Source organism: Conger conger, chromosome 6, assembly GCF_963514075.1.
Source record: "Conger conger chromosome 6, fConCon1.1, whole genome shotgun sequence".
Lineage (NCBI taxonomy): Eukaryota > Metazoa > Chordata > Actinopteri > Anguilliformes > Congridae > Conger > Conger conger.
The window spans coordinates 25969307-25995028 of NC_083765.1; the positions used below are offsets into that span (position 1 = coordinate 25969307).

Below are 25722 nucleotides of genomic sequence, written 5' to 3' on the forward strand. Positions count from 1 at the left end.
CCGTTTAACCCCACATTACCACTTCAGCTGGCATGTGACGCCTCACCTCATGGTGTGGGTGCGGTAGTGTCACACATCATGCAATCAGGAGAAGAAAGACCAATTGCCTTTGCATTGAGGAGACTGAGCAAAGCAGAAAGCAATTATGCACAGATTGAGCGTGAAGCACTGTCTATAGCAGTTTTTTTCACTGTCTAAACCTTTTTTGAGCCACGGCACATTTTTTGCATTGGAAGAATCTTGCGGCACACCACCAACCAAAAATGTTACAAAATGACACTCTGTAGCCTGATACAGTATATATAATTACAATATTAGTTTCTCAATTTATTTATACTCACTCAGTGTGAAACCTGGGCCTGTTTAGATGAACACAAAGCCGATATCCTGGCAGGAATTGAAGAAAGACACACACAAAGCTCTTCTTCAACAGCTCTCAGTCTCTCTCTGTTTTTAGATTTTATAGCAGTTAGGCTTGAAAAGCTCAGCTCACACAGATATGTTGTGGAAAATGGGAGCAATGTCAAAACAGCTTTGTTGGCCGGAATGGGGAACTCCTTGGCAGCTGTCAACCAAAAACTGACCAAAGGAAGATCAGCAAATCTTAGATTTAAACCACGATCTTGTTTCAGTTCAGTTAGTTCCTTCTGCTCCTGTAAAGTCATGTCCTTTCCAGCACGGGCCACTACCTTGCCGCGTGACAACCATCGGACCTCCGTATGGAGCAATAAGGCTTTATGCTCCGCTCCCATTTCCTCACACAAAGATGCAAATATACGACTTTTCAAAGGTCGTGTCTTTACAAAGTTCACTATGCGCACAACATCATCCAACACAGGAACTAGTTCTGCTGGTAAAGTCTTTGCAACGAGGGCCTCACGGTGCAAAAAACAGTGCGTAACAATAAGATCTGGGTTTCTTTCCTTCACTCTGCTAACGAAGCCTTTGGTGCGCCCGACCATGGCTGCAGCTCCATCAGTGCAAACACTTGTGCAATTTTCTCACGTAAGTCCTCCCTGGTCAAGATATTCCGATGTGACCCGAAAAATGTCCTCTCCTGTTGTTTTTTCTGGCAGTACCTTGCAAAATAGGAAGTTTTCTCTAATGGCATCTCCATCCACATAACGCACATTGGCCAAGAGCTGAGAATGTCCACTAATATCCGTAGACTCATCAAGTTGCAACGCAAATTTCCTACTGATGCGTATCTTTCCCAAAATATGACTTTCGATGTCTGTAGACATTTCATCAATATGCCTGGCAATTGTGTTATCTGAGAGCGGGACTTTAGCTATGTCTTTAACCACGTCAGGGCCGAGCATCACGTTGACAATGGCTTTGCAGGCAGGTAGTATTAATGTCTCTGCCACAGAGTGGGACTTTTTTGATTTAGCTACGAGTTCAGCAACTAGGTAACTAGCTTTGAGGGCTTTCTCATTTACCTTTGTGGTTTTTCTCATAAAAGTTGCCTGTTTCTCTGTGTTTTCACACTGGCGAACAAAATAGTCCATCAGCTTGTTTTGAAGCGACGCGAGATGGCGTTTAAGCTTGCTTGGCACCATGGCGCTGTTGGACAGCTTCTCGCCACACACCAAGCATAATGAAGTCGGTGTCGTCTTATCCCCGGTGAAAGTAAATCCGAACGAAAGATAGCATTCGCTGTATTGCCTCGAGCTCACCGTCTTTGCTTTCTTTTTACCACCACTCATACTAGGGCTTTCACCTGGGTCAGAATCTTGTCCAGGGCCCAGTTCGGAGTTTGCATTTTTCCTTTTTAAAAACTTTTCCATCACTGTCACCACGACCTGTCGCATGCGTCACTAATTATCTTGTCTCTAAGAAGGAACGAGGCAATTAGCTACCTGCTGCCACCCGGACGAATATTACATTACTCTGCCAGTCACTATATTACAGCACAGACACTCGACAATGGCATATTATTTGCAGATACCGTAAATACTCAAATTGTGGCCGGGGTCTTTTATTTACTTAGGCTGCACAAAGCACAGGCCTTTATTTGGGGCAGGCTTGTATTCGAGGCAGGCCTTCATTTCTTATTAGGCTTCTGTTGTAGAATTTTATTCTTAGAAATAAAGTAAAAGGCTACACTTAAAGTGGGCCAACACTGTTCAACACTTCCTGTAACCGTTCAGAAACGCAACTTGAGTAGCTAAACCATTAATGAAAGCCAAAACAGATGCGTCTTCATAAAATACCAACTTGCCAGACACGCCTTCATGAACAATAACAAATTAAGGTAGATAACAGCAAGTTAAGGATCTTTTTTTCCTAAAGTGCATTTTATTGTGAGAAATGCGTTTCGTTTGGAGCAGCATACCGGTAGGCTATCAAAAGATTTTCGCCTTGGTTTGGGATTTAATTTACTTTTGGACTGTTTGATTCAATTGCTAAATGTTGAAAGAGTGTCGGGATTTCCACCCGTCTGTTTATTGCGAGTCAAGGCAGCCGCTTTCATTCATTCATTGAACGTGTGCTGTGCTGTAAATACATGGAAACCTTATTGCGTAGCCAAGTAGCCTAAATTGAGTTAATTTTTAATTTTGCCTGATTTACTTTTTATTAAATTCGTAGGCTGGAATGCCTCGCAAGCGACTGGTAGCTTGAGAGCACCGTGTTGGAGACCCATGGTGTAGGACAACGACTTTTCATTGGCAACAGTATTAAACCAACCAACAATATAAAATATTAAGAAGAGCTCTTTTATTTAATTGAGTTAAATCGAAACAATGTCTTCTAGTGCTCATGGACTGATAGCCCTACTGGTAGGCAATATTACCCCGGCTTGTATTTGGGGGCCGGCCTTTATTTGTCCGAATCGACCACGCCCCCAGCTATTATCCGAGGCCCGGCTTCAAATAGAATCCCGGACACAATTTGAGGATTTACTGTAATAATTAATAAATGTTAATTTTTAAAAAGTGAAATTGGATAATTTCTCACGGCACACCCAACGATCTCTCACAGCACACTAGTGTGCCGCGGCACAGCGGCTGGGAAACGCTGGTCTATAGAGTTTGGAGTGAAGAAATTCCATCCCGTCACTTGCGGCCAGTCGTATGCAGCGATGGGCTCTGTTATTGTCTGCCCACCAGTATAACATCAAGTAAAGGAAGCATGGGAATGCTGATGGGCTCTCAAGGCTCCCGTTCCCTGTCACACACACTGAGCCAACACAAGCTGAGGTCTTTTACTTCACGGAAGTGACTGCTGCTCCAGTATCCTTGACTCACGTGAAGAAACACACTCACACTGACCCAGTCATATCTGAGGTTATGGACATTGCTGCTCATGGGAGGACACGAGAGATGACACCGAGCTTGAAGCATTACCGGGTGAGAAGAAACTAGCCTTCAGTCCACCACCACTAGGAGAGAAAGTGCTTGACGAACTCCACTCCGGACACTGTGGTGTAGTGCGAATGAAATAAATCGCATGAGCCTATTTCTGGTGGCCAGGCCTGCATGCAGCGATCGAGGAGAAAGAAAACGCATGTTCAGCCTGCCAGAAATTGAGAAACCTTGAGATTGGGATTGGACTAAAGAATCATGGCAAAGAGTCCATATAGACTTTGCTGGACTGCTGGAGAACCATATGTTTTTAGTCATAGTCGACACTTATAGCAAATGGCCTGAGGTTGCCATCATGAAGAGCACCTCCCCAGAAAAAACCATTGAAGAGCTGCAGTCTATCTTCAGCTGTGCAGTCTATCACCCAAAGAGCCCCAGAAGCAACCTTCAGGAATGGACACTGTTCCAGGCACACTTAGATCTGCTCAAGTGCCTAACCCAGGCAACACTTCTCCTAGACCAGGACTCATACAGTCTTCACCAACACTTACTTACCCCAGAAGAGACAGATGACCTCCTGATAGACTGTCATTGTAGTCTAGAGACTAACCCTTGATATTGGGGCATGGTTCAGTCCGGGAATTGAGGTTGTCAACGGTCTTTCCAAAAGTTCTTTAGCCAAAACTTTTTTTTTAATGGTTCATTATTGAAGGGGAAAAACTGAGACAGTGAAATGTTTTACTTTGCGTGAACGGTAAACTTGTAAGTTTTTGTTAAACATCAAAAGGGGGAGGGAAATGTTTTGTATTGACAGTCTAAGTTTGTCCCTATTAGATACCGTCGTGCCCCTTTGTGATACGTGCTTACATTGTGATACGTGCTTAGGTCAAAACATTGGTGCTAGCCTTCCAAGCAGTTAAGGGGTCTTCCCCAGCTTACCTACAAAAAATCATCAGACCCTACACCCCTGCCAGACCTCATCGTTCAGACTCCACAGGCCACTTGGCACCTCCCCCTCTCCGAACCTCCACCTCACGCTCACGACTACTGTCTGTTCTGGCTCCACGGTGGTGGTACAAACTCCCCGTTGAGGTCAGAACTGTACAATCTCTCCCCACCTTCAAGCGCGAACTGAAGACGCACCTCTTCAAGCAGCACCTCTCCCCATCCCTCCCTACCTCCCTGTAATCCTTAATTGTTATCTTTGTGATTTACTGAGTGTTTCGGTATTTTTAGTTGGCTAGGTAAGCAGTATTTGGATAGTTAAGTTTGGTCACTTTTGCTTTGTTGTTTGTGTATTTGTTGTTTAAAAATAAATAAAAAATAAAAAAATAAAAAAATAGGCCCTCGTCCTTATCTTTGTTGTACGGGTAGCAATTGAAATTGTACTTCCCTCTAGGGTCTTTCAGCGCACTTAGCACTGGTTATGGGTATGCACTTTGTTGTACGTCGCTCTGGATAAGAGCGTCTGCCAAATGCCAATAATGTAATGTAATGTAATGTACATTATTATAACCCTCAGTTCTGTGTTTGTAACCAAATACATGCCCACAAACAATTCTCCCTGGTCTCATGTTTTCCTTATTATTATTAGTTGTAGCCTTCAAAATGGTGGAACAATTAGCTCTATATACTTACCTATACATGGTAGTGAATGAAGTGACCCCCATTCATTCTGCTCTGTGTATATTATAATACATGGCACACAGACGCTCTTACCCAGAGTGATGTATAGTTGATTAGACTAAGCAGGAGATAATCCTCCCCTTGAGCAATACAGGGTTAAGGGCCTTGCTCAAGGGCCCAATGGCTGTGCAGATCTTATTGTGGCTACACTGGGGATTGAACCACTGACCTTGCCGGTCCCAGTCATGTACCTTAACCACTATGTGACAGGCCGCCGTATCTGGGTTGTCATCAGCTGGGTGGAGTCAGTTTTTCAATTTGAGAATGTCTGACTTGGTCACTCACACACTTACTGTACATGTATCACATACATATTTTCTATGTCTATCATTTCGTTTTTTCCAATTAACTTATTGACAATAAATTCTAAAAATCATCACTGGATCAACAATCATCAGGCTATTCTCATTGTAGACTGTGATCTCTTGGGTAGCTATGGTATTTTGTTATTTTTATTACATCTGTCTGTAATGAGAAGAATGGCATAGCGCAACTTCACAATCTTTTAGTTAAAATTAAAGTTAAAATGAGTTAAAATGATAGCTACAGTTGCGCTTATTGGCACAAATTACTGACAGACTGCATTTGTAAACTCTGTTTGACAATTATTCCAAAATTTCACAACAATTTCTCTCTTGGCATAAATGCTAATATGTAATGAATGTAATATCAAACAAGGGCGTAGTGTGATTTTGCGATCCGTGGGAGGGGGGATTTGTATGAGGTTCTTCAGTAGGCTACAATAGAACTTCTTCAGGAGGCTACAATAGAATAGAATGCACAGGGTCAGGCAGCAGTGCCTATATGATGAACATTTGTATGATGAATAGAATAGTTCTGCCTAGGATAGAACAATGTCTAGGCCCAATATGATTAGCCAATCCAATGGAACATTTAAAAATATATTTTTATATATTTTCTTTTACCATTTTCTTTTTTTAAAATTATTGTCCATTTTGTCTTAATTGCACATTGCATATATCATTGCAGTGTAAGGAGCTTAGTTTTTGTCACGTTTAGTAAAAATTAAGCTCTTCAGCTGAAGACATGCTTTTACTGGCTGTGCTGCCTGTGTGTATAGGCCTACATCATCTTGTGAGATGTTATCTTAGAGGACGGAGGTTCCTGCACATCTGAGACTGACTGACCTATTGCTGGTAAAAATCACTATAAAAATAAAAATGCAGGTGAAAGACTGACAGACATTCCTCACTACCCTAAGGTAATGAAGAGTTGCTGCATGTTCAGCTCCCTTACTGTTCCCCACAACAGGTAAATGAGAATTGTCAGTCACACACCTCACGTGCACAAATGCAAAATAAAAACAGATACAGGAATTCAAAGACACAAGCCCCGATTGAAAGAAACAAGGGACTTAAATATAAAGACATGCAGCTGACCTTCATTGGTAATCAGACAACACACTGGAGACAATTAGAATCAGTCATCAGCACGAGGGAATTGATTACCTGAGCACTGCTTGTAGAATCAACTTCTGAAGGTATTGTACAGTTGATGCAGTTTGCTCAAAATCCTATCTCGGTGGAACATCCAATATGTTGGGGAAGTGAAGTTTAAGGTGAAATATGGTTTCCAAATCCAGCAATTTTAACAGCCAACAGCCTTGGCACTCTACAGAGCACCCTTCACTTATCCAACATGCTAAATAAATGTATTCAATTTCATTTGTTAATTATTATCAAAAGATATCAATGATCAAATACTAATATATACTATATTATAATACTATAATAATTAAATCATGAGATTTAAGGGGTTTGCGGCAAACAGAAAAAAGTATTAATATGTTAATATGTTTGCGATCTTGAACGTGCCTCTGGTTACACTATGACAAGATACTAGTTGAACAAGTTCACACAACAGTCTCTTGACCTGCACTAAAGAGAAGTGAGGGAAATACCAACAGAATTTACTCAGCTAAGGGAGAGGAACCAAGGAGGGACTAGCCTATCATGAAACAGTGTTAACTTTATGTTACGCATTCGTCACTGATGTACAGCTACTGCAGCCAATGTAAAAAAAAAGAAATTCTATAAAACATGCCAATTCTCCGATCACAAAGAAAAGGGGTGATACTTAAGGGGTTAACAAATTAAATTGAATAATTTATTTCACACTTTGGAATGGTTTTAACAGTTGCTGCACTTCTGCTTGGTATTCAGAGTGTTGAACGTGAAATGAGGGTGTTAATTGTTAAAATTGCTGGATTTGAAAATTAACCATATTTCACCTTGAGCTTTACTTCCCGGACAGCTGTATGTTTTAGATCATAGTCCTGCTGCATGATGAAGCATTGTCCAATCAGTTTTGATGCATTTTCTTGGATCTGAGATGTTTCTGTATACTTTGGCATTCATCCTGCTGCTGCCGTCAGCAGTGACATTATCAATGTGCACAAGTGAGCCACTTCCAGTGGCAGCCATACATGCCCAAGCCATAACAATATCTCCACCATATTTGACAGGTTGTCACGTTTCATGTTTGTCACGTCATTTTTCTTGTTTAGTCATTGTTACGTTATTGTCATGTCACGTATTATGTTAGTCTAGTCTCGTCACGTCTCGTCTAGTCCCCATGTTTTTATGCTTTATTTCTTGTTACATTTAATTTTCAAGTCATGTTACGTTTCATGTTTAGTTGTTATGATTTAATTGTTAGTCTTGTCTTGTCACGTTATATAGTTCATTGTCATAAGTTTGCAAACTTATGTCAGGATTTATGTTGTTTCATGTTATATTGTTCCGTTCATTGTTTAGCATACACTTTTTTGTGTCTTTCTGCAAACCTTGCATTCATGCTTTTTCTCTCTCTCCCTTTCTGTCACTCACGCTTCCCTAATTGTTTCAATTTCCCTTGTCTACTTACTAATCTACTAACGCTAGATCAGGATTGGGTAATACTAACATTCTAACTATGTGTTCATGTTACCTTGTCATTTACTAATTTACTCATGCTAGGGCAGGACCTGATTTCCATTCTCATGCTCCTCTCAAGCTAATTGTCTACACCTGTCCACACCTGCATATAAAGCTCAGTTTCATGTCATGTCTTTGTGAAATTGTTGCCTCCTGTTTGTCAGTGCACCGCTTTAGTGGTTTTGGCAAGCCATTGTCTACCTGTTATGATCCAAGCCTGTTTATTGACCAAAGATTATTGACTTCTGTTTTGTTGACCATTGCCTGCCTGTACCACAACTTTGCCTGCTGTCTTTGTGCTTTTGCCCTGCGGAGCAGACTTCGGTCTTGACTCTTGCACCGTCATCAACCCTGAGCCTGCCTACCGTCCGCCTGCACTTCTGCCCCGCTGACAGCTTTCCTGGCTACTGGACTTTTTGCATGGTGTACCGTTTACGAGTGTCTTCTCCCTCGGTACTGTACTTTGGTTTTTGGCTGGATTTTCCGTGTATGAACATTGCTTGTTTTTTGACTATGCTCACTGGCCATTCCCTGAATAAAGCCCTGATGGTACTTTATTACACCCCTGTTTCTGAGTTGTGCATTTTGGGTCTAACCCCCCACACACCTGTCTCACAGGTGAGGTAGTATGATTTGGATAATGAGCTGTTAATTTTTTTTTTCTCCTTCATCTCATCGGTCCACTTTGTTCCAGAACTCAATTTTTCCAAACTGTAACCGGCCCAATCTATAGAGGCTTGCCAAGGGTTTTCTTTTCAGTCTTCTCTTGATGTCTTTGACACATCTATTGTTACGTTTGGGTTACGCAAAATGTTTTCGGACGGGCTAACTGTGCACGGGAGAAAACGGAGAGACACGGGTAAGTAAAAACATACTTGGTGAGGGAAAACATGTACTGGTATCTTCGAAGCAAAAGGAAAACGCGAGAGACAAACCACCGAGAGGAAACAAGCAGCTGTAATACTGATTAGCCATAATACTGACTTGTCGTCGGAAATAATTTGGCACCGGAGTGGAGTGAAGCCAGGCTTTTATGGAGCAGGGACGAACTCCCTCGTGTCGGCGGACATAGTGGGCCACCAGAAGCGTTGTTGTATCAGGGCCAGGGTGCGGTGGAAACCGGGATGGCAGGCGACCTTGGACGTGTGGCCCCACTGGAGCACCGGGGACCGGGTCGCTTCGGGGATGAACAACCTTCCCTGGAGACACTCCTCTGGTGGCGGTTGGTCCTGCTGAGCCTCCTGGACCACCCGTTCAACTTCCAACCTGGCGGCCCCCGACCACACAGGCAGCAGGAAGGAGAGTCCCTGCAGCCTCCTCCTTTTCCAGCGGAGCAAACTGGCGTGAAAGGGCGTCAGGTTTGGTGTTGCGGGACCCTGGCCGATAGGTGAGCGTGAAGTTGAATCGGCCCAGAAACAGCGCCCACCGAGCCTGGCGAGAGTTAAGCCTGTGGGCAGAGCGGAGATAAGACAGATTTTTATGGTCAGTCCACACAATAAAAGGCTGAGAAGAGCCCTCCAGCCAGTGTCTCCACTCCTGTAATGCCAGCACCACGGCCAGCAGCTCTCTATTACCAACGTCATAATTTCTCTCGGCCGGGGACAGCCGGCGGGAGAAGAAGGCACAGGGATGGAGATTCTGGCTGTCTGAAGCACGTTGTGAGAGAACCGCCCCAACTCCAGTGTCCGAGGCGTCCACCTCCACCACGAACTGGAGAACCGGGTCCGAGTGAGAGAGAATGGGGGCAGAGGAGAACAGGCACTTCAATCGTTCAAATGCTGCCGCAGCAGCAGGAGACCAGACAAAGGGAACCTTAGGGGAGGTTAACTGGGTGAGTGAGGCTGCTACGAAGCTGTAGTTGCGAATAAACCGCCGGTAAAAATGAGTGAACCCTAAAAACCGTTGGAGCTGCTTGCAGGTAGCGGGAACAGGCCACTCCAACACAGCTTGGACCTTTTTAGGATCCGTCATGAGCTGCCCCTTCTCGATGACAAACCCCAAGAAGTCCACTGAGGAGGTGTGAAACGCGCATTTCTCGGCTTTGACATATAGCCTGTTCTCGAGCAGTCTCTGTAGGACCAGGCGGACATGTTGGACGTGCTCCTCGATGTTGCGGGAAAAAATTAGGATATTGTCTAGTACACAAAGACGAACCGGTTGAGCATATCTCGAAGCACGTCATTAATTAGAGCCTGGAAGACGGCGGGGGCGTTGGTGAGCCCGAATGGCATGACTAGGTATTCAAACTGACTGAAGGGTGTGTTAAACGCGGTCTTCCACTCGTCCCCCTCCCTAATGCGAACCAGGTAGTATGCGTTGCGAAGGTCTAGTTTTGTGAAGAAACCAAAAGCCGAGTCTAAGAGGGGGAGCAGATAGTTATTTTTTACCGTGATTTCATTTAAGCCGCGGTAGTCTATGCAGGGACACAGACTCTTGTGCTTTTTGGACACAAAAAAAACCCGGCTGCAAGAGGGGAAGAGGAGGGACGAATCAGACCAGCAGCAACGGACTCGTTAATGTACTGGGTCATTCTCTCCTTTTCGGGTTTGGAGAGGTGATACAAACAGCTACTGGGAAGTGGAGCCCCGGGGACTAAATCAATAGTGCAGTCGTATGGTCTGTGAGGTGGGAGTGATAGTGCGTGGTCTTTACTAAAAACCAGGTGAAGGTTGTGGTATTCGGATGGAACGGCTGACAGGTCAACGGGCGTAGAGGTAACAGGCGAGGTGACCAAGCTAATGGGGTTAGCTGAGTGCAGGCAGTGAGAGTGGCAATACACACTCCAGTTGGAGATGGTGAAGTTGGGCCAGTTAATGTGTGGGTTATGTAACTTAAGCCAGGGAAGCCCGAGAACTAAGGGCGCGGAAGGAGATGGAATAACAAACAGTGATATTATTTCATGGTGGTTACCGGAGAGTTGTAAGGAGAGGGGGCTGGTGCGGTGAGTAACGTGGGCCAGCAGTTTACCATTAAGTGCAAACACGTCTTTCGGTTCAGGGAGAGCCTCTAGTGCTAAACCTATTTGAGAGGAGAGAACAAATAAATAACATTTTTTTAAAAGTCAATAAAATTGTCATCGGCGCCAGAGTCAATCAAAACTTGTAGAGGAAAAGAGTTCACTTGCCATCTTAGCATACCTCTCTGCGTAAGTCTGGTGGGGGGGCCCGTGGAGGAAGTGGTATGAGCCTGATCTTTTGGCAGCGTGGGACAAGCCGCCAGGAAATGTCCCGCCTGCCCACAGTAGACACACAAACCCTGGCGAACTCGGCGTTGTCGCTCCGACGGGGTGAGCCGCATGCGACCCAGCTGCATGGGCTCTCCAGGGCTGTCGGACAAAGAGGAATCCAGCACTGGGACCAGGGCCGTCGGGGAGTTGTCCGCGGACGGGAAGCCAGAGCGTGGAGTCAGGAAGCGAGTCCGGAAAACCAGCGTGCCCTCTCTCTCCCTACATCTTTCACGGAGGCGGTTATCAAGGCGTGTGGCTAAATCAATTAGCTCCTCAAGCGAGGAGGTCTCGTCGCGAACCGCTAATTCATCCTTTAATTTATCAGTTAAACCGCTAAGAAAAACTCCCTGGAGAGCTACCTCATCCCAGCCGCTTTGAGCGGCTAAGATGCGGAAGTCAACAGCGTAGGAGGACACGGGAGCGGAGCCCTGACGGAGGGAGAGGAGCCGGTTACTGGCCTCTCTCCCTCGTACAGGGTGATCAAAAACCTTACGCATTTCTGAGAGAAAAGCGGAGTAATTTTGGCAAAAGGGTGAGTTCTGTGTGGACACGGCAACTGCCCATTCAGCGGCTTGGTCGGACAACAAACTCATAATAAAAGCGATTTTAGACCTCTCAGTGTGGTAAGTTAGCAGTTGCTGGTCGAAAACTAAAGAGCACTGGTGTAAAACGAGCTACATTTCCCTAACTCACCGGCATATTGGGCTGGAGTAGGAATGTAGGGCTCCCGATGGTGGTTGGAGGGAAACCCCAGAGGTACCGGAGAAGCAGGCGGATGGTCCGTGACAGCAGCGGTGGAGGCAGGCGCACCGTCCGGAGGAGGAACGGTGGGCAGCATAGTAACTACTTTGTCCATGCGGCCGCTCAGCTGGTTGACTCCGGCGGATAAGTCTTTTAACGAGTCCATAATCTCAACTAGCGCTCTCTCGTGTTGTCCCACCCGGGCACCTTGGGTGGACAAAGCGTGGCGGAGTTGCTCTGTTTCTGCGGGGTCCATATGGCCGAATTATTCTGTTATGTAAAATGTTTTCGGACCCCAAAGCAGAGACAGTGACAATGAACGAGAGGATACAAACTAAAATGTATTCAAGAAGAAAACAATAACAAAAAACGCTGGCGTGTAGGGGAGGCAGCGGGCGGACCGGACTGTCGGCACCACGAGCCGGGATAGCCACAACGAGGGAACCAGTCCAGAGGGTTCAAACAGGAGGCACACGGGCTAATTGTGCACGGGAGAAAACGGAGAGACACGGGTAAGTAAAAACGTACTTGGTGAGGGAAAACATGTACTGGTATCTTCGAAACAAAAGGAAAACGCGAGAGACAAACCACCGAGAGGAAACAAGCAGCTGTAATACTGACTAGCCGTAATACTGACTTGTCGTCGGAAATAATTCGGCACCGGAGTGGAGTGAAGCCAGGTCTTTATGGAGCGGGGTAATTGGATGATTGCTGCCAGGTGTGCCTGGTAGATGTACCAACAGTCCAGCCACGCCCACTGCCACACACCTACACTGCCAGGGGGGAAACAGAAAACACACGCAACCAACACCAAAACCCAAACCATAACATCTATGCCTACATCCTGAACTTCATCTGTTGAACAATTACAAAGGGATTTTTCTTCACCATTCAGATTATTCTTCTGTCATCCACTACACTGGTTTTCTGTGATCTACCAGGTTGTTTGCCAAGCTGAGCTCACTAGTGTGTGCTTGCCTACTTTAGGTAGAACCTTAAATGTAGAACCTTAGGTAGAACCTTAAATGTAACATGTCACATCACAGGCAGAAAACGGTATTTCTGGAGTTTGAGACTGGATTCGCAAACCGTATTTCCCTTTTGTGCAGGACTTGTGCCTGTTCAAACAAGATTGATGTGACATTCTTTCTTTACTTCATGGGTGCACAAATGGTATTTGTTCCAGTTGACCTTAGTTTTAGTTTTCTGGCAACACTACAAATGCTGGTTCACTCCTCTACTTGAGCACAGTAAAATCTTTAAGACAGTCTGTGGCTGTAGCTGGTGCTTATACAGGTGTCCGATCAAGATACGATTGAACTAATGAAATAATTAAGAGCTGAAGTTGGCACAAAATCCTGAAATAGATCGGCACTTGTTGTGCATCCCTGCTTTATTTGGTCTCTGTGTGACCTTTAAATTCAAGTTGCAATACCACTCCGAAACAAGGAGTGGCATCATAATATAACACAATACAGCTTCACAGACGCCATTTTAACTCAACAATTGTATCCGTGTAGACAGGGCGAATTATGTGTGTTTTCTCACATGATTATCACTGGCAGACAGCTTTTTTCCGTGCGACTTGGTGACCCTTTGAAACATTTATACCCACTGCACATAATAACTGTCAAGCATAACGATAAGAGCGAATTGTCTAATTTCCACGATGTCGGCTAACATAAGCTCTCTGGTTGGATACGGTGTCTCTTCCGATTCTGACAGTGATGGAGAGGCGGACGACGACAACGTTAAAGAAATGTAAGTGGCACTGCAAACCGCATAGCTCGCAACCTATGTGGAATTCTGTTATAAAAAGCTGTTTTTAAAAGTACTATTCCAACCTAGCAAGTAAAGTGGAGCTAGTGGAACGTGCGGAGTTACTTTTGTTTCATGCTTCTTGCCTGGAAAAACAAAACTTGCCTATCCAGCTAACTGCTCAAGATTTCTCATTGGCTATCGTGATATAGCTAGCCTAACACCAACAGGTTAGCTAGCCAGATATGGGGCATAAGATGGTAAATCTATCGGTGCATAGGAGAGGATTGAGTTTGAGAATCCTTGCATCATGGGACCTCACCATAGACTATACAAATATACTACGTCAATGTTACCTGGGTCATTCCTCTTATCCGGAGACGTTTTGACCTCGTAACTTCCTCGAACTATAAACGTGAGATGTGTTTTTTTTCTGTCAAAAAAAATATATTGGGCAGACTCAGATCCTAATAATTATGGACTGATTGTTCAGACATGGGTTAATATTCCACCCTGTTAGGTACATTATATACATTATCATATCACAGTGTTAATGCAATTGCTTTACAACGTTTATATTTTCTCATTATGTGTCCCTTATTCCATAATTATTATTTTTCTTTAAATATAAAACATGTATTATTGCGTGGAATGCAAATGAACACAAAAACATTCATAACATGCATGACATTTGTCATTATTGTCAAATTATTACGGCTAACAGGGTGGAATAGAGCATAACACAGTGGAATGGAAACAGCATAACAGCGTAGTTGGCACCAATGATGGACAAAAGGATTGAACAATCACTCCTTGTTAATAGATTTTTATTAACTTTAAGAAATGGTAAATTCCACTTGGTTCATGCACAAACATACAATCAATACAAATGTAATGTAATAACAATGCTGTGACTCAATTGAAGACTTATTATAAAATAACATGTAGCACCTTTGGTATCAGTCCCATTTTTTAGGTGGAACAGAGAGTATTTAAATGGTAAATGGTTTGCATTTATATGCTTCTCATTCACTCATTCATACACACACACACACTAACCACTATGCAAGGCACCAACCAGCTTCTCAGGAGCATTTGGGGATTAGGTGTCTTGCTCAGGGACACTCCCAACACATCCAGGGTGGGATCGAACCGGCAACTGCCAGACGACTGCTCTTACCAGCTGAACCAGTTCTCTGGTCTTCATGTTCACACATAGGCTGTCTTCACAGGCTAAGACCAAGAGTAGACATTCAGAAATATTTATTGTTTAACCAATCAATCTAATAGGTTGCATCTGGGCAACAAGAAACTGATCTGTCATCTCATGTACATCATTTGACTTCAAACTCAATTTTCTTCAGTGTGTAGCAATTGCAAAGCAATTGGCCTTGCTGTTCCAATACTTTTGGAGGGGACTATAATTTTTGGAAAGCGATGTCAAGAGTTGGCTATTTAGAAAAACTATGAACTAACAGGGTGTAAAATGTTTCAGGAACACAGTAAATCATAAAACTACAGTTTCCATTGAAAAATATACTGCCTATGATTAGAGAGATTTTAACTGTAAAAATAATAATTGTTTTAAGTATTTTATGGCTTATGTTGCTCTTGGGGACATGGTAAAAACCGACACCTGAAAGCAAAGTGGACTATATTCACTGATGCACTATATTCATTTTATATTTATAAAATACAAATATTCAAGATCCATAGTTTTGTATTTATATGATAAATCAGACCTAAACCTATAATTGAAGGCTTTTGGTAAAGCATTTTTTACACATTTTACAGCAAATATGAAGAGGTATTTCTTGGAAACAGAAAAAACAGGAATGACTCACTAAATTTGTTTCACACCTAGCAGGACAGGGATCTCTTCTTAGCCACTCTCAACTAGTGCTGATATGCACTGAAACCCAACAGACACTGTAGCCCCCTCACTGGATTCTGTCATGCGTGGAATTCTAATTCATCGTATGAGAATTTGGACGTACAATTTGGACACCAAAATGTGTTTGTGTGCATAGATACTAATTATCATGGCAACAGATTTCTGAATCCTGACACCCAGATATTATGTGTGTGTATATGTATATATATACACACACACACACACACACACACACACACACACACACACACACACACACATGGACAAAATTGTCCACGGTACCCCTCTGTTAATGAAATAAAAACCCACAATGATCACTGAAATAACTTGAAACTGACAAAAGTAATAATAAATAAAAATGTACTTAAAATAACCAATGAAAATCAGACATTGCTTTTGAATTGTGGTTCAACAGAATCATTTAAAAAAACAAACTAATGAAACAGGCCTGGACAAAAATGATGGTACCCATAACTTAATATTTTGTTGCGCAACCTTTTGAGGCAATCACTGCAATCAAACGATTTCTGTAACTGTCAATGAGACTTCTGCATCTGTCAACGGGTATTTTGGCCCACTCCTCGTGAGCAAACTGCTCCAGTTGTCTCAGGTTTGTAGGGTGCCTTCTCCAGATGGAGTTTCAGCTCCTTCCACAGATGTTCATTAGGATTTCGATCAGGGCTCATAGAAGGCCACTTTAGAATAGTCCAATGTTTTGCTCTTAGCCATTCTTGGATGTTTTTAGCTGTGTGTTTTGGGTCATTATCCTGTTGGAAGACCTATTTCAGTGACCATTGTGGGTTTTTCTTTCATTAACAGAGGGGTACCAACAATTTTGTCCACATGTGTATATATATATATTATAATTCTGAATATAAAAATGCATTAGCCTACTTTTCCCACCCCAGTACAGTCAGTGAAACAACTCAAAACAATAGAGTCAATACCACTGTTTGACATTGGCAGGGAAATTTGGTGCCCAACCCACATAATCAGCTGTGCTTCTCATCCCACAAATGCATGATGCTTACAAATGGGACATCATTGTAAAGGCAAATGGATAGGCTTTTCAATTATATAAGATACAATGCTAATAATACAGTCACAACAGAGACCGAAGACAAATTTCCAAACATTTTTTGAAGGGTTTAGCTTGGTGACATGCTGTTATAAATACAGACTTACAGTTGCTTCTGATCATTGGTTAAATATTTTATGAAACTACAACATTGGTAGAAGCTAAGTATCATAATATCTTTAAATGTACCTGTCCAAGACTTGTGATGCCGGCCCTTAATTGACTTAACTGTTAGGAATGTGTGTAACGTTCATTCTTACCAGCTCGCGTTTTCTCTACTCCATGAAGGTCAGAGGATAAAGTTGGGGATGGGAGTAGAAAGGGGAGAGCGGAGGACAGGAAGTGCAGGAATTTGTTGCTGGAGTCGGGATCGGGATCAAGTGAATCGGACTCTGAGACCGAACAAGAAGGTCAGGACAACTCGGAGACTCCAGCGGCAGAGCCTGTGCCTTGCGTCGTTGTCAAGACACCCGCCGCGCCCCCTGATTCCCGTTCCATCACTCAAAAGCTGCCCCCACCTCCGCTTGGGGCTCCAGGGCTGTCTGCCGGCGGCCTTCCCTCCGGCAGCAGTGTGTTTGCCAACCCTTTCCGAGACAGGGCCGAGGAACACCTGAACGTGCTGCGGAAACACGTCCCCCTGACTCTCGAGCCACGGCCCTCCCAGATTGGGGGCCGCAAGATGTGCATCTCCTACAGGAGGGATGGGCGTTGCCGCTTTGGAATCAGCTGTAAATTCGCCCACGATAGCGACCTACAGACTTTCAACGGGCAGGGACTCAGCGCAAACAATGATGGCTGCAGTGCTAATCAACTTGGAAACCTGGCCACCTCACACGGAGCCCCGGACTGCCACCAAAATGTGCCCTTCCTGTCCCAAACCTGTCCGCATCAGGATCCTGACCCTAAGGGGGGTCCAGGGAGGAAGAGGAAGGTGGGACTGAGCAACACCCTCATCCCCCCAAAACGGGCACTGAAACAGTATGCCTCACAGAGAGAGGGGGAAAAAGTCACTCCCTCCTGAGAAATATTGTATATTGGAATAAAATACATTATTAAATATAGTGTATTTTTCTCAGGAACCCACAAGCATGAAATCAGTAGAGAGAGAGCCTGAAACAGTGTCTATCAAGACCACAAAAACAATGTGATTCTGAAACATGTACAGAGGAGATGACTAAGGCAGAGAGAGGTCAGGTGGCAGGGTAAGTAGGTCCATAAACAGGAGACCATGCATAATTTATCCTGCCCAACACAGGGAAATGTGTTAAATAGGAGATTCCATTCATTCATAATGCATTTTTGTATTAATCTCCTCTGTTACTGTCCTGGGTTTATAGTGCCGTGTACCCACATTTGACATGTTCACAAGTGAAACTGTTGTATGTTCTCACAGACTTGCTGATCCTGAAGCCGTGCAACTTTATTCAATGTGGCTGGCCCTTATCATGTTCAGTTCAGTGGCCTAAAACCCAAGCTTCGAAGATCTTTACAATTGGCTAGATGATCTTCAGCTTTAATGGTCTTCAGCGGAGGGAAACCTCAGAACTAAGTTCTTACTTCAGAAATGTATGCATGGGCAAAAACACTTCTTGAGTTAATGCCTAATGAGGTTGATGTTTTACAACTAAAGTGTATTTCGCATTGCCTAAGTCTAAATATAGAAGATGATGCCTTTGGTGGCATTGGAAGACCCATCTAGACGGCTCCTGTATTTCTAAGCCTAGTGAGTCCAGCCACAAGCCTCTGTATCCACTCAAATACAAAACATTTGTCAATGGGAATATTTCGAGTAATTCTAACTCTCCCAAACCCCCAAGGGTTACTTTTCAGAAGAGACCAGGATTATTCCTGTAGTAAGAAGAGTTCAAGAATGGTAACCTTTTTTGGCATGTCATTTTCAAGCTTGTGTTCAGGGGCCAATACGTAAGGGGTTAAATGGTGGTTTTGGTGTTTAATCTGTTGCATAGAAAGAAGAACAATGCATTATGTTCTTAACAAATGTTTTGACAAAAATCAGAGTTTAAGCTCTTGAATTAGCTTGTTTTCCTGATGATGATTTTTTTAAATGATTTATCTTCCAATAAAAAAATGAGTGAATGCTGTGCCCCAGCAGTCAAGGCAAATTAAAAAAATTGTATTGTGCATTACTTACCATGGGACCCTGCAGAAAGAAAAGGAGCCCTTCCAAGTTGACCAAGGGTGTGACAAGCCTTACAGCGTGAGCTTGGTGGGAAATTTGAAATTGGGAGAAAAGTGTGCATACCCAGCTGGATCAGATGTTAAACACACAGCCTGACAGCAGAAAAACAGGTGTTCTCTCTGACTGTCTTAAAAGCAGGCCATGTAGAAAAATCTGTATAAAGGTTACATTACATTACATTTACAATAATGGCATTTGGCAGACGCTCTTATCCAGAGCAACGCACAGTTGATTAGACTAAGCAGGAGACAATCCTCCCCTGGAGCAATGCAGGGGTACGGGCCTTGCTCAAGGGCCCCAACGGCTGTGCGGATCTTATTGTGACTACACCGGGCATCGAACCACTGACCTTGTGGGTCCCAGTCATGTACCTTAACCACTACGCTACTCGCTGCCCCAGTTCATGCAAGGTATGTTTCTTAAACATTTTTGATAATACCAACAATTCAGTAAGCATGGAATTACCTGTGTACTGATTTTATGCCATGTCTTCCCACCCTATCCAACCTTTCTCTCAAATTGGGCCAACCTAATTCTGTTGGCTTCTCATTTCAGTTCAAATTTCGGTTCAGGCACTTTATAACCTTGGTGCTAGCCTACCAGGCTAACCAGGAGACTGCCTCGTCACACCTTCAGAAGATCATGAGACCATATGCACCAGTCATGCCCTTTTATTCTACTACCTGAAAATTGTGGGGTCTGGTTCCTCCCCTTCTCATACCTGACCAATGGTGGTGGCCAGTTTAATGCAGCAGTTAGAACAGCATACATGTTGTTGGCCATCCTCTGACGAAGATTGAAGGCACCCCTTCAGACCACACCTCATCTCCTTCACCTCTCGGCTCTCTAACACCTGATTAGACTTAACATCTTTAATATGCAGAGTGAGAGGTTTCTTCAGGCCTGGTGGCAGGATTAATTAAGCAAGGAGGCAACAGAAATCACAGAGGGTGGCACGTAATTCACTCAGTGAACATCATGCATGCTTGATGAGGACTGGCTGCTTCAGAATTTTAATACTGCAACAACATTTATGAACAGATAATATAGGCTAGCCTATATCATATTAACCAAATATTGTAAAATATTAACCAAACGGCAGCGCTTACAGTTAGATACTAGATACATACCCTACTTTCACAACGGGAGAAAACATGGCATTCACTACAAGAGCAAAAGTAACGTTAGGCTATTTATAAAATCTTATGGGCTACCAACCTACAAATTCTAGTACAATTCACCACCGTATCCACATGAGTGCGCTATAAGACCAGTCTGACAGCACCAGTCTCATCAAACTCAAAGACAACAGACAGACCAGCGTTAATTAAGAATAATAATAAATCTGAATAAAATCTCACTCAGAATAGTTGCAACCATCATTATGCTGCACTGAACCTCCTTAAAAGTCTATATTTCCACTCCCTGGGAAATTTTGTTTTAAGGTCCCTTCCAAATGTGTGCGGTTTTAAAGTCAGTTTTATATTCGGACTTCAAAAGCTCTTCAACAAAACAGGCCACAGAGCTCAAAGTAACTGTTTCGCAATCGGGGGAGCTCGGGGAGCTCAGAGAACCCAGCAAAGCGCTTTGTTTAATCTTTCATCGCACTTTTAATATTACGAAACCTCTTCGCCAAGAGCTTCGAAATTACAATTATAACATATTCCAGGAGAAGTGTGTTATAATGTGGGACCTTCCAACATCAAAGCGCAACAGGGGAAATACTCTGGGAAGTCTGCATTACATAATGCAATGGGTGCAATTAGCCACCTAGTGGGTGGACGAAAACCTATTTACCTATTTATGTTTTTACCATATTGTTTTTCTTAACCAAATGTTTTAACAACCAGAAAATGTAGGCTATATGACCTCACAAAATCTCATAGTGAACAAACCATGTGACCTTGACTCATCTGCAATGCTGGACGACAGCCTGCCATATAGCTTTTTAAATCTCACAGAAGTTTGTTTGGATCACTTTATCACTGGTAAGTTTACTTTTAATGTGTTCTATCATATAACTTCATCACCTTCAAGCTAGCTTGAGCCAGTGAGCTGAAAAATCCCAAGGACCAGACTAGCAAACTACAAGGTACTTTACAACAAAATCAGCTAATAAATGTTGTGGCATCATGATTACTTGTATATCCTAACTGGTTATCTTATATTTATTTTGGGCTGAAAGTCATTACTAAGGCAATTGGATAACGAACAATGAAAACGTTATCTCATCGCGGTTACCAACTTCAACTTGGTATCGTAGCTAGTTGGCTAGCGAGCTGGCTGCTTTTTTTTTTGGTAATCAATAAATCAAGAGTATTGGTAGGATTTAAAAGGTTATAGCTAACTAGGCTATGTTAGAACTGAAGTACAGCAACCCAGTCCCCCAGAGGGCACGCAGAGGGTTGCTGCAGTAGTGAAGTTCCCCCCTTAGGTATTTGTTTTCTTCTGTTACCGGTCAACCATCCAACCTTTATATGAAAACCGTTATTGACTGGGCACCATCATAATATTTGTTAATGGATGCCATCTCATCCAAGCCTAGTTTCACCCCCGTGTTTGACCACACAAATGAATTGGTTGCTATGGGTTGCTGCGGCCGTTTGTCCTCCAGCACCTCATCTTCAAAGAAATTGACATGTGACTAAGAATGATCCATAGATGATCTTCTTTTCATACACTCACTGTTAACTAACTGTTAACCAACCCACTAATGTAATCCAAAAAGTTAGCCTAATAATGCAGATTTGTGACAGGTCTAAAATTACATCAATCACTAATAGCCTACTTCATTTTAATTGTTACTAGGCATACCAATTAATATGTGTACTGTATATATTATAGAATATTTTAGAAATAAATGAAAAATGAAATAACATGCATCACATTAAGAAAATCCGTCCTGCTGCAATATTTCATTAAAGCATAGCCTAAACAAGCCACCGCCAGCAGGCTAGGTTCAACTGAACGGGCACAGCCCGGTCTGGCTGGCCCCCAATGCCGGGCCCGGGATTTGGTGAGTGTATTTTGGAAAATGTTTGGGGTTTGATTCAAATTGGACTGTGCTGTGGTGTGAAATCACTGTGGTGATTAGATTTTCATTTCCTATCTACTTATCCATCTTGGTTACTGTGCTGTGAAAAAATTTGCCCACTTCCTGATTTCCTCTATTGTGTATTTTTTTTACAATGAATGGTTTCAGATCTTAAAAAAGTATTGTATCATTGATTTAATAAAAAATCATCTGCCCCCTTAAGGTGAGGTTTATGGAATGGGTCAGTGGGTGTTGACATGACCCTGATATTTAATAACCAGTGAGCAGTTCCCCGCACCTCCTCTGTAGAGAAGGTTTTCAGGCAAGCACTTCAGTTCAGGGCATTACACAATTTTAGTTTTAAGTGTTCTGATTGCAGTTTCAGGGTCATTATGGCATTATTGGGACTGGAATAAATATGAAGCCAACTTGAATTGCCTTGCTCAGGCCCTTGGGATTACTCCTGCTGAAGGCCTCGTTTGGGTTGAGTACAGGCATGTTGAAGACAATGGGCCTCAGACAAGAACCACTCGTATGGACACATTTGTTCTTAAATCGCTTGTACGAGTGACTTAAAAGAACTTGGCACTTTCACCAATTGTCTCACATTTTTCCGAATTCATTCTTAGGTAGATTGAGCTGTCTATCCAACAGGACCCACCTATGGGTAAAACAGACATCTTGGGGGTTTGATGCCATTTTTATGAATGAATCTTCCGATGTCCGTTATGCTAATTCTCATGCATGTGCACTCATTTAAGAGTGGCACAGCCTTTCCTAGGTTAGGTATACCCCTGAAAGGGCGATATAGATTACATCTCCCCAATAATATTCTTGAAAAATACCAAAACTGAAATTATTTTGTCTTTAAGTCTCTGATTGTACATAGATTCTTCCTCTGTTACAGTAGAAACAACAGCAACAACCACACCTCAACATCTGGACCTTCTACACTGGAAAGATATCACTTGACTTCTCTTTCTTTCTTGCTGCTGTTTGTTTATTTCACAGACATGTTTATTCTGTAAGATATTCCAAAGTATTAACCACACATTTAAGACATGTGAGAGCAAATATATATATTTAAAACAAATATTCATTTTAATTTTAATATTGTGCATCATTTTAAATGTGCATGGATGTAAATGTTATGATAATATCCTAATCTAGAACTAGCAATGATCATTTAAGAAAAGAACATTATATTTATTGACTATGAGCAATGTTTGTATACCTTTTTAAATACACAATGTTGAACATTTTGAAATAGTAGTTGAAGCAAAACCACTACAAAGAATGAAACGTTTGTTACCACATAAAATGTCTTATTGGCTTTTTTGTGTAAAAGTGTGTGATGTATTTAGCCCTATATATCCATAAAGAAATACAGTTTAATTGAATTTCATAGGTGGTTCATTACTTGAAAATACGATCCTAACAGGCTGGAATTGCAGATAACAGGGTGGAATGAATTATAACATGGTGTATTTACCACCAATAATAAAAAAAAAATCATGACAAAGATATCACTGTCTTGATGGTGCTTCAAACAAGAATTTTACACAATGATCACATATTACACTTTGAATGTGTTCATCTGAATGTAAGTTTTCTATTTGGCAGAGGAGATAGTGGGTGTCTGTTCCCACAGAGGAGATGAGAGGTAGTGGGTATCTGTCGCTCGAGAAGCATCATTGTCCTTCAGGTTCTGCAACGGCGACTGGAAAATAAGCTGTTTGTCAAGGTGGAAAAATGTGAGTTCCACCTGTTCCTGGACTTCATGATTTCAGAAGGGAAATAAGCTGTTCACGATGAACATGTTGACATCGATCTTAACAGATGCTCAAGGACCACCGCCATATTTAAAAGTGCATGGCATGTAATCCTACATCAGTTTCACCCTTCTTCCCTCCATTGGAATAACATGGTATTGCATGGGGTGAAACCTATGTAAGAATAGATCAAAAGTATTTTCAAATATGACAGGTGGTCTTTATTTTTTTAATTATTAACAATTCTACAGGTCCTGCAGCATCTGTTAAGATCGACGTCATCATGAACATCAGTACGCACCAAGATATTTTTTATTATGAAAAATTCTACAGGTCCTGGAGCACCTGTTATGATAGGTGTGACATAGTTTCCTATTTTTCTGTCTTAGTAACTGTATCTATAAAACATGCTATAGAAATTCCTTGCATGCTTCCCAAAATAAACCCCATTAAGCCGCTCCTCTATGTATTTTTCAAATAGAAAAACAAGGGCAGAGAAAATGGGGTTGAAGGTAATCCAGTGAAAACAAGCATTCCCCGTGATGGACATGATGAAAACTAGCATTCAGGTCACAGTAAGATAATAAATAAAAGTACCAGTGCGCTCCAGAATTATTGGCACCATTGATAAATGTGCACAAATAATATTATAAACGAAAGAATAATAGTTATTGACATATAATTTATGTGTAAAGTAGTGTGCTTTATTATGATTCATTGAAATCAACCATTTTCAAATAAAAACACTTTATCCATAATTATTGGCACCCCTGTTTTAATAATTTGTGGAAACACTCCTGGTAAAAATAACAAACATGAGTCATTTCCATTTCCAGGTTTTTGATAGGATTTCAATCTGAAGACTGAGATGGCCATTGCAGAACATGGGAGTTGTTTTCACTGAGCACATCAAAATCCACACAGAAATGGTGGAGTCATTGTCCTACTGGACAATCTGACCAAGTCTCAGGTTCCTAGCAGCAACAACCATATTTTCTGGTGAAATTTCCTGGTTCTTTGTTCAATTTATTGTGCCATTGTTCTTGCAGCAAAACATATCCAAAACATCAATGACCCACATCCATATTTGACAGTAGGTATGAAGTGGTTGTCTTTATATGCATTCCTATTTTCCTGCCAAACATGTTATGTTAAATGCTATGACTGGAGTAACTTTGTTTATCATATTTTAAATATTTTTCATTTCAATTTGGAAATTCATACCCAATTAATTTTGTTTTGTGTCCCGAAATGACACAAAAACATGGGAGACATGGTGTGTCATTTTCTAAGCACACCACCATGTCTAGTAAAGGGCAATTTGTTACTTTCAACACTGTGTTAAAAAATTCCCCCTTTAGAACACATAAGTTGTATATTTTTAACAAAACGTACTAACTCTCAGACAAAATATGCTGAAGGTAACACTGAAGTACTAGCACAAAAAGTGTGTTCGATATTATCACATCCTTTTTGAGAGCGCAGGGTCTGGACAAGGGAAATTCTAGATTAGGTGATGAGGCATTGTTGGTTGTATATAAATAATCTACTGGCTGAATGTTTTAATCAAAGGAAATGTCAAATATTAAATCCCTGTATTGTCAATATTTACAGATGAACATGTCTATGTTCCTAACAGGGTTAAACATCCACATGGATCATTTCTGAGAAATCCACTTATTGTAGCTTCAAAATTATAACTCACTGCTGCCTTATCCAACATGAGATGCTCTTCAAGCAAGCCATGAAGCAAAGTGAGATCTGTGAGTGAAGAGAGAAAAGGCTGAGTATCCTCAGCATTGAGCCTGTATGAGGGAAAAGATGAAGGGACCCAGTACATGCCTGTAAAATGGTCCTGGGCACAAGACCATCCCAAGAAAGACCAGATGGGCCATCCAAGGATCTAAGGTTCAATCCACTTTAGAGCAGTGCATCTCATCTCAAGTGTGAGAGAGGTGGAACATATTGTTTTCAATGCGAAAACTTCAGAAATTACAGATAGTAGTCACATCTTGTTTTTATTCTAAGTAAAAGTAAAAAGTAATGAAAAAACGCTTATAAAACATTGCCAGTTTCCAATTTTGGAACA

At 42.2% G+C, this 25722-nt stretch overlaps 2 protein-coding genes across 2 annotated transcripts; one reads left to right on the forward strand and one right to left on the reverse strand.

Moving 5' to 3' along the window:
• Positions 1 to 8925: 8925 nt before the first annotated feature.
• Positions 8926 to 12538, reverse strand: LOC133130042 (uncharacterized). The gene is made up of 3 exons (XM_061244267.1): positions 11850 to 12538; positions 11068 to 11280; positions 8926 to 9377 (listed from the first exon to the last, which is right to left on the reverse strand). Exons 1-3 carry the CDS (start codon positions 12151 to 12153, stop codon positions 8962 to 8964), a joined length of 933 nt encoding a protein of 310 aa, XP_061100251.1. The 5' UTR covers positions 12154 to 12538; the 3' UTR covers positions 8926 to 8961.
• An 842-nt stretch (positions 12539 to 13380) lies between these two features.
• si:ch211-113e8.11 (uncharacterized) lies at positions 13381 to 18729 on the forward strand. Its single transcript, XM_061246405.1, has 2 exons — positions 13381 to 13658; positions 16916 to 18729. The coding sequence occupies exons 1-2, from the start codon at positions 13567 to 13569 to the stop codon at positions 17646 to 17648; spliced, it is 825 nt and encodes a 274-aa protein (XP_061102389.1). The 5' UTR covers positions 13381 to 13566; the 3' UTR covers positions 17649 to 18729.
• The last annotated feature ends 6993 nt before the right edge of the window (positions 18730 to 25722 follow it).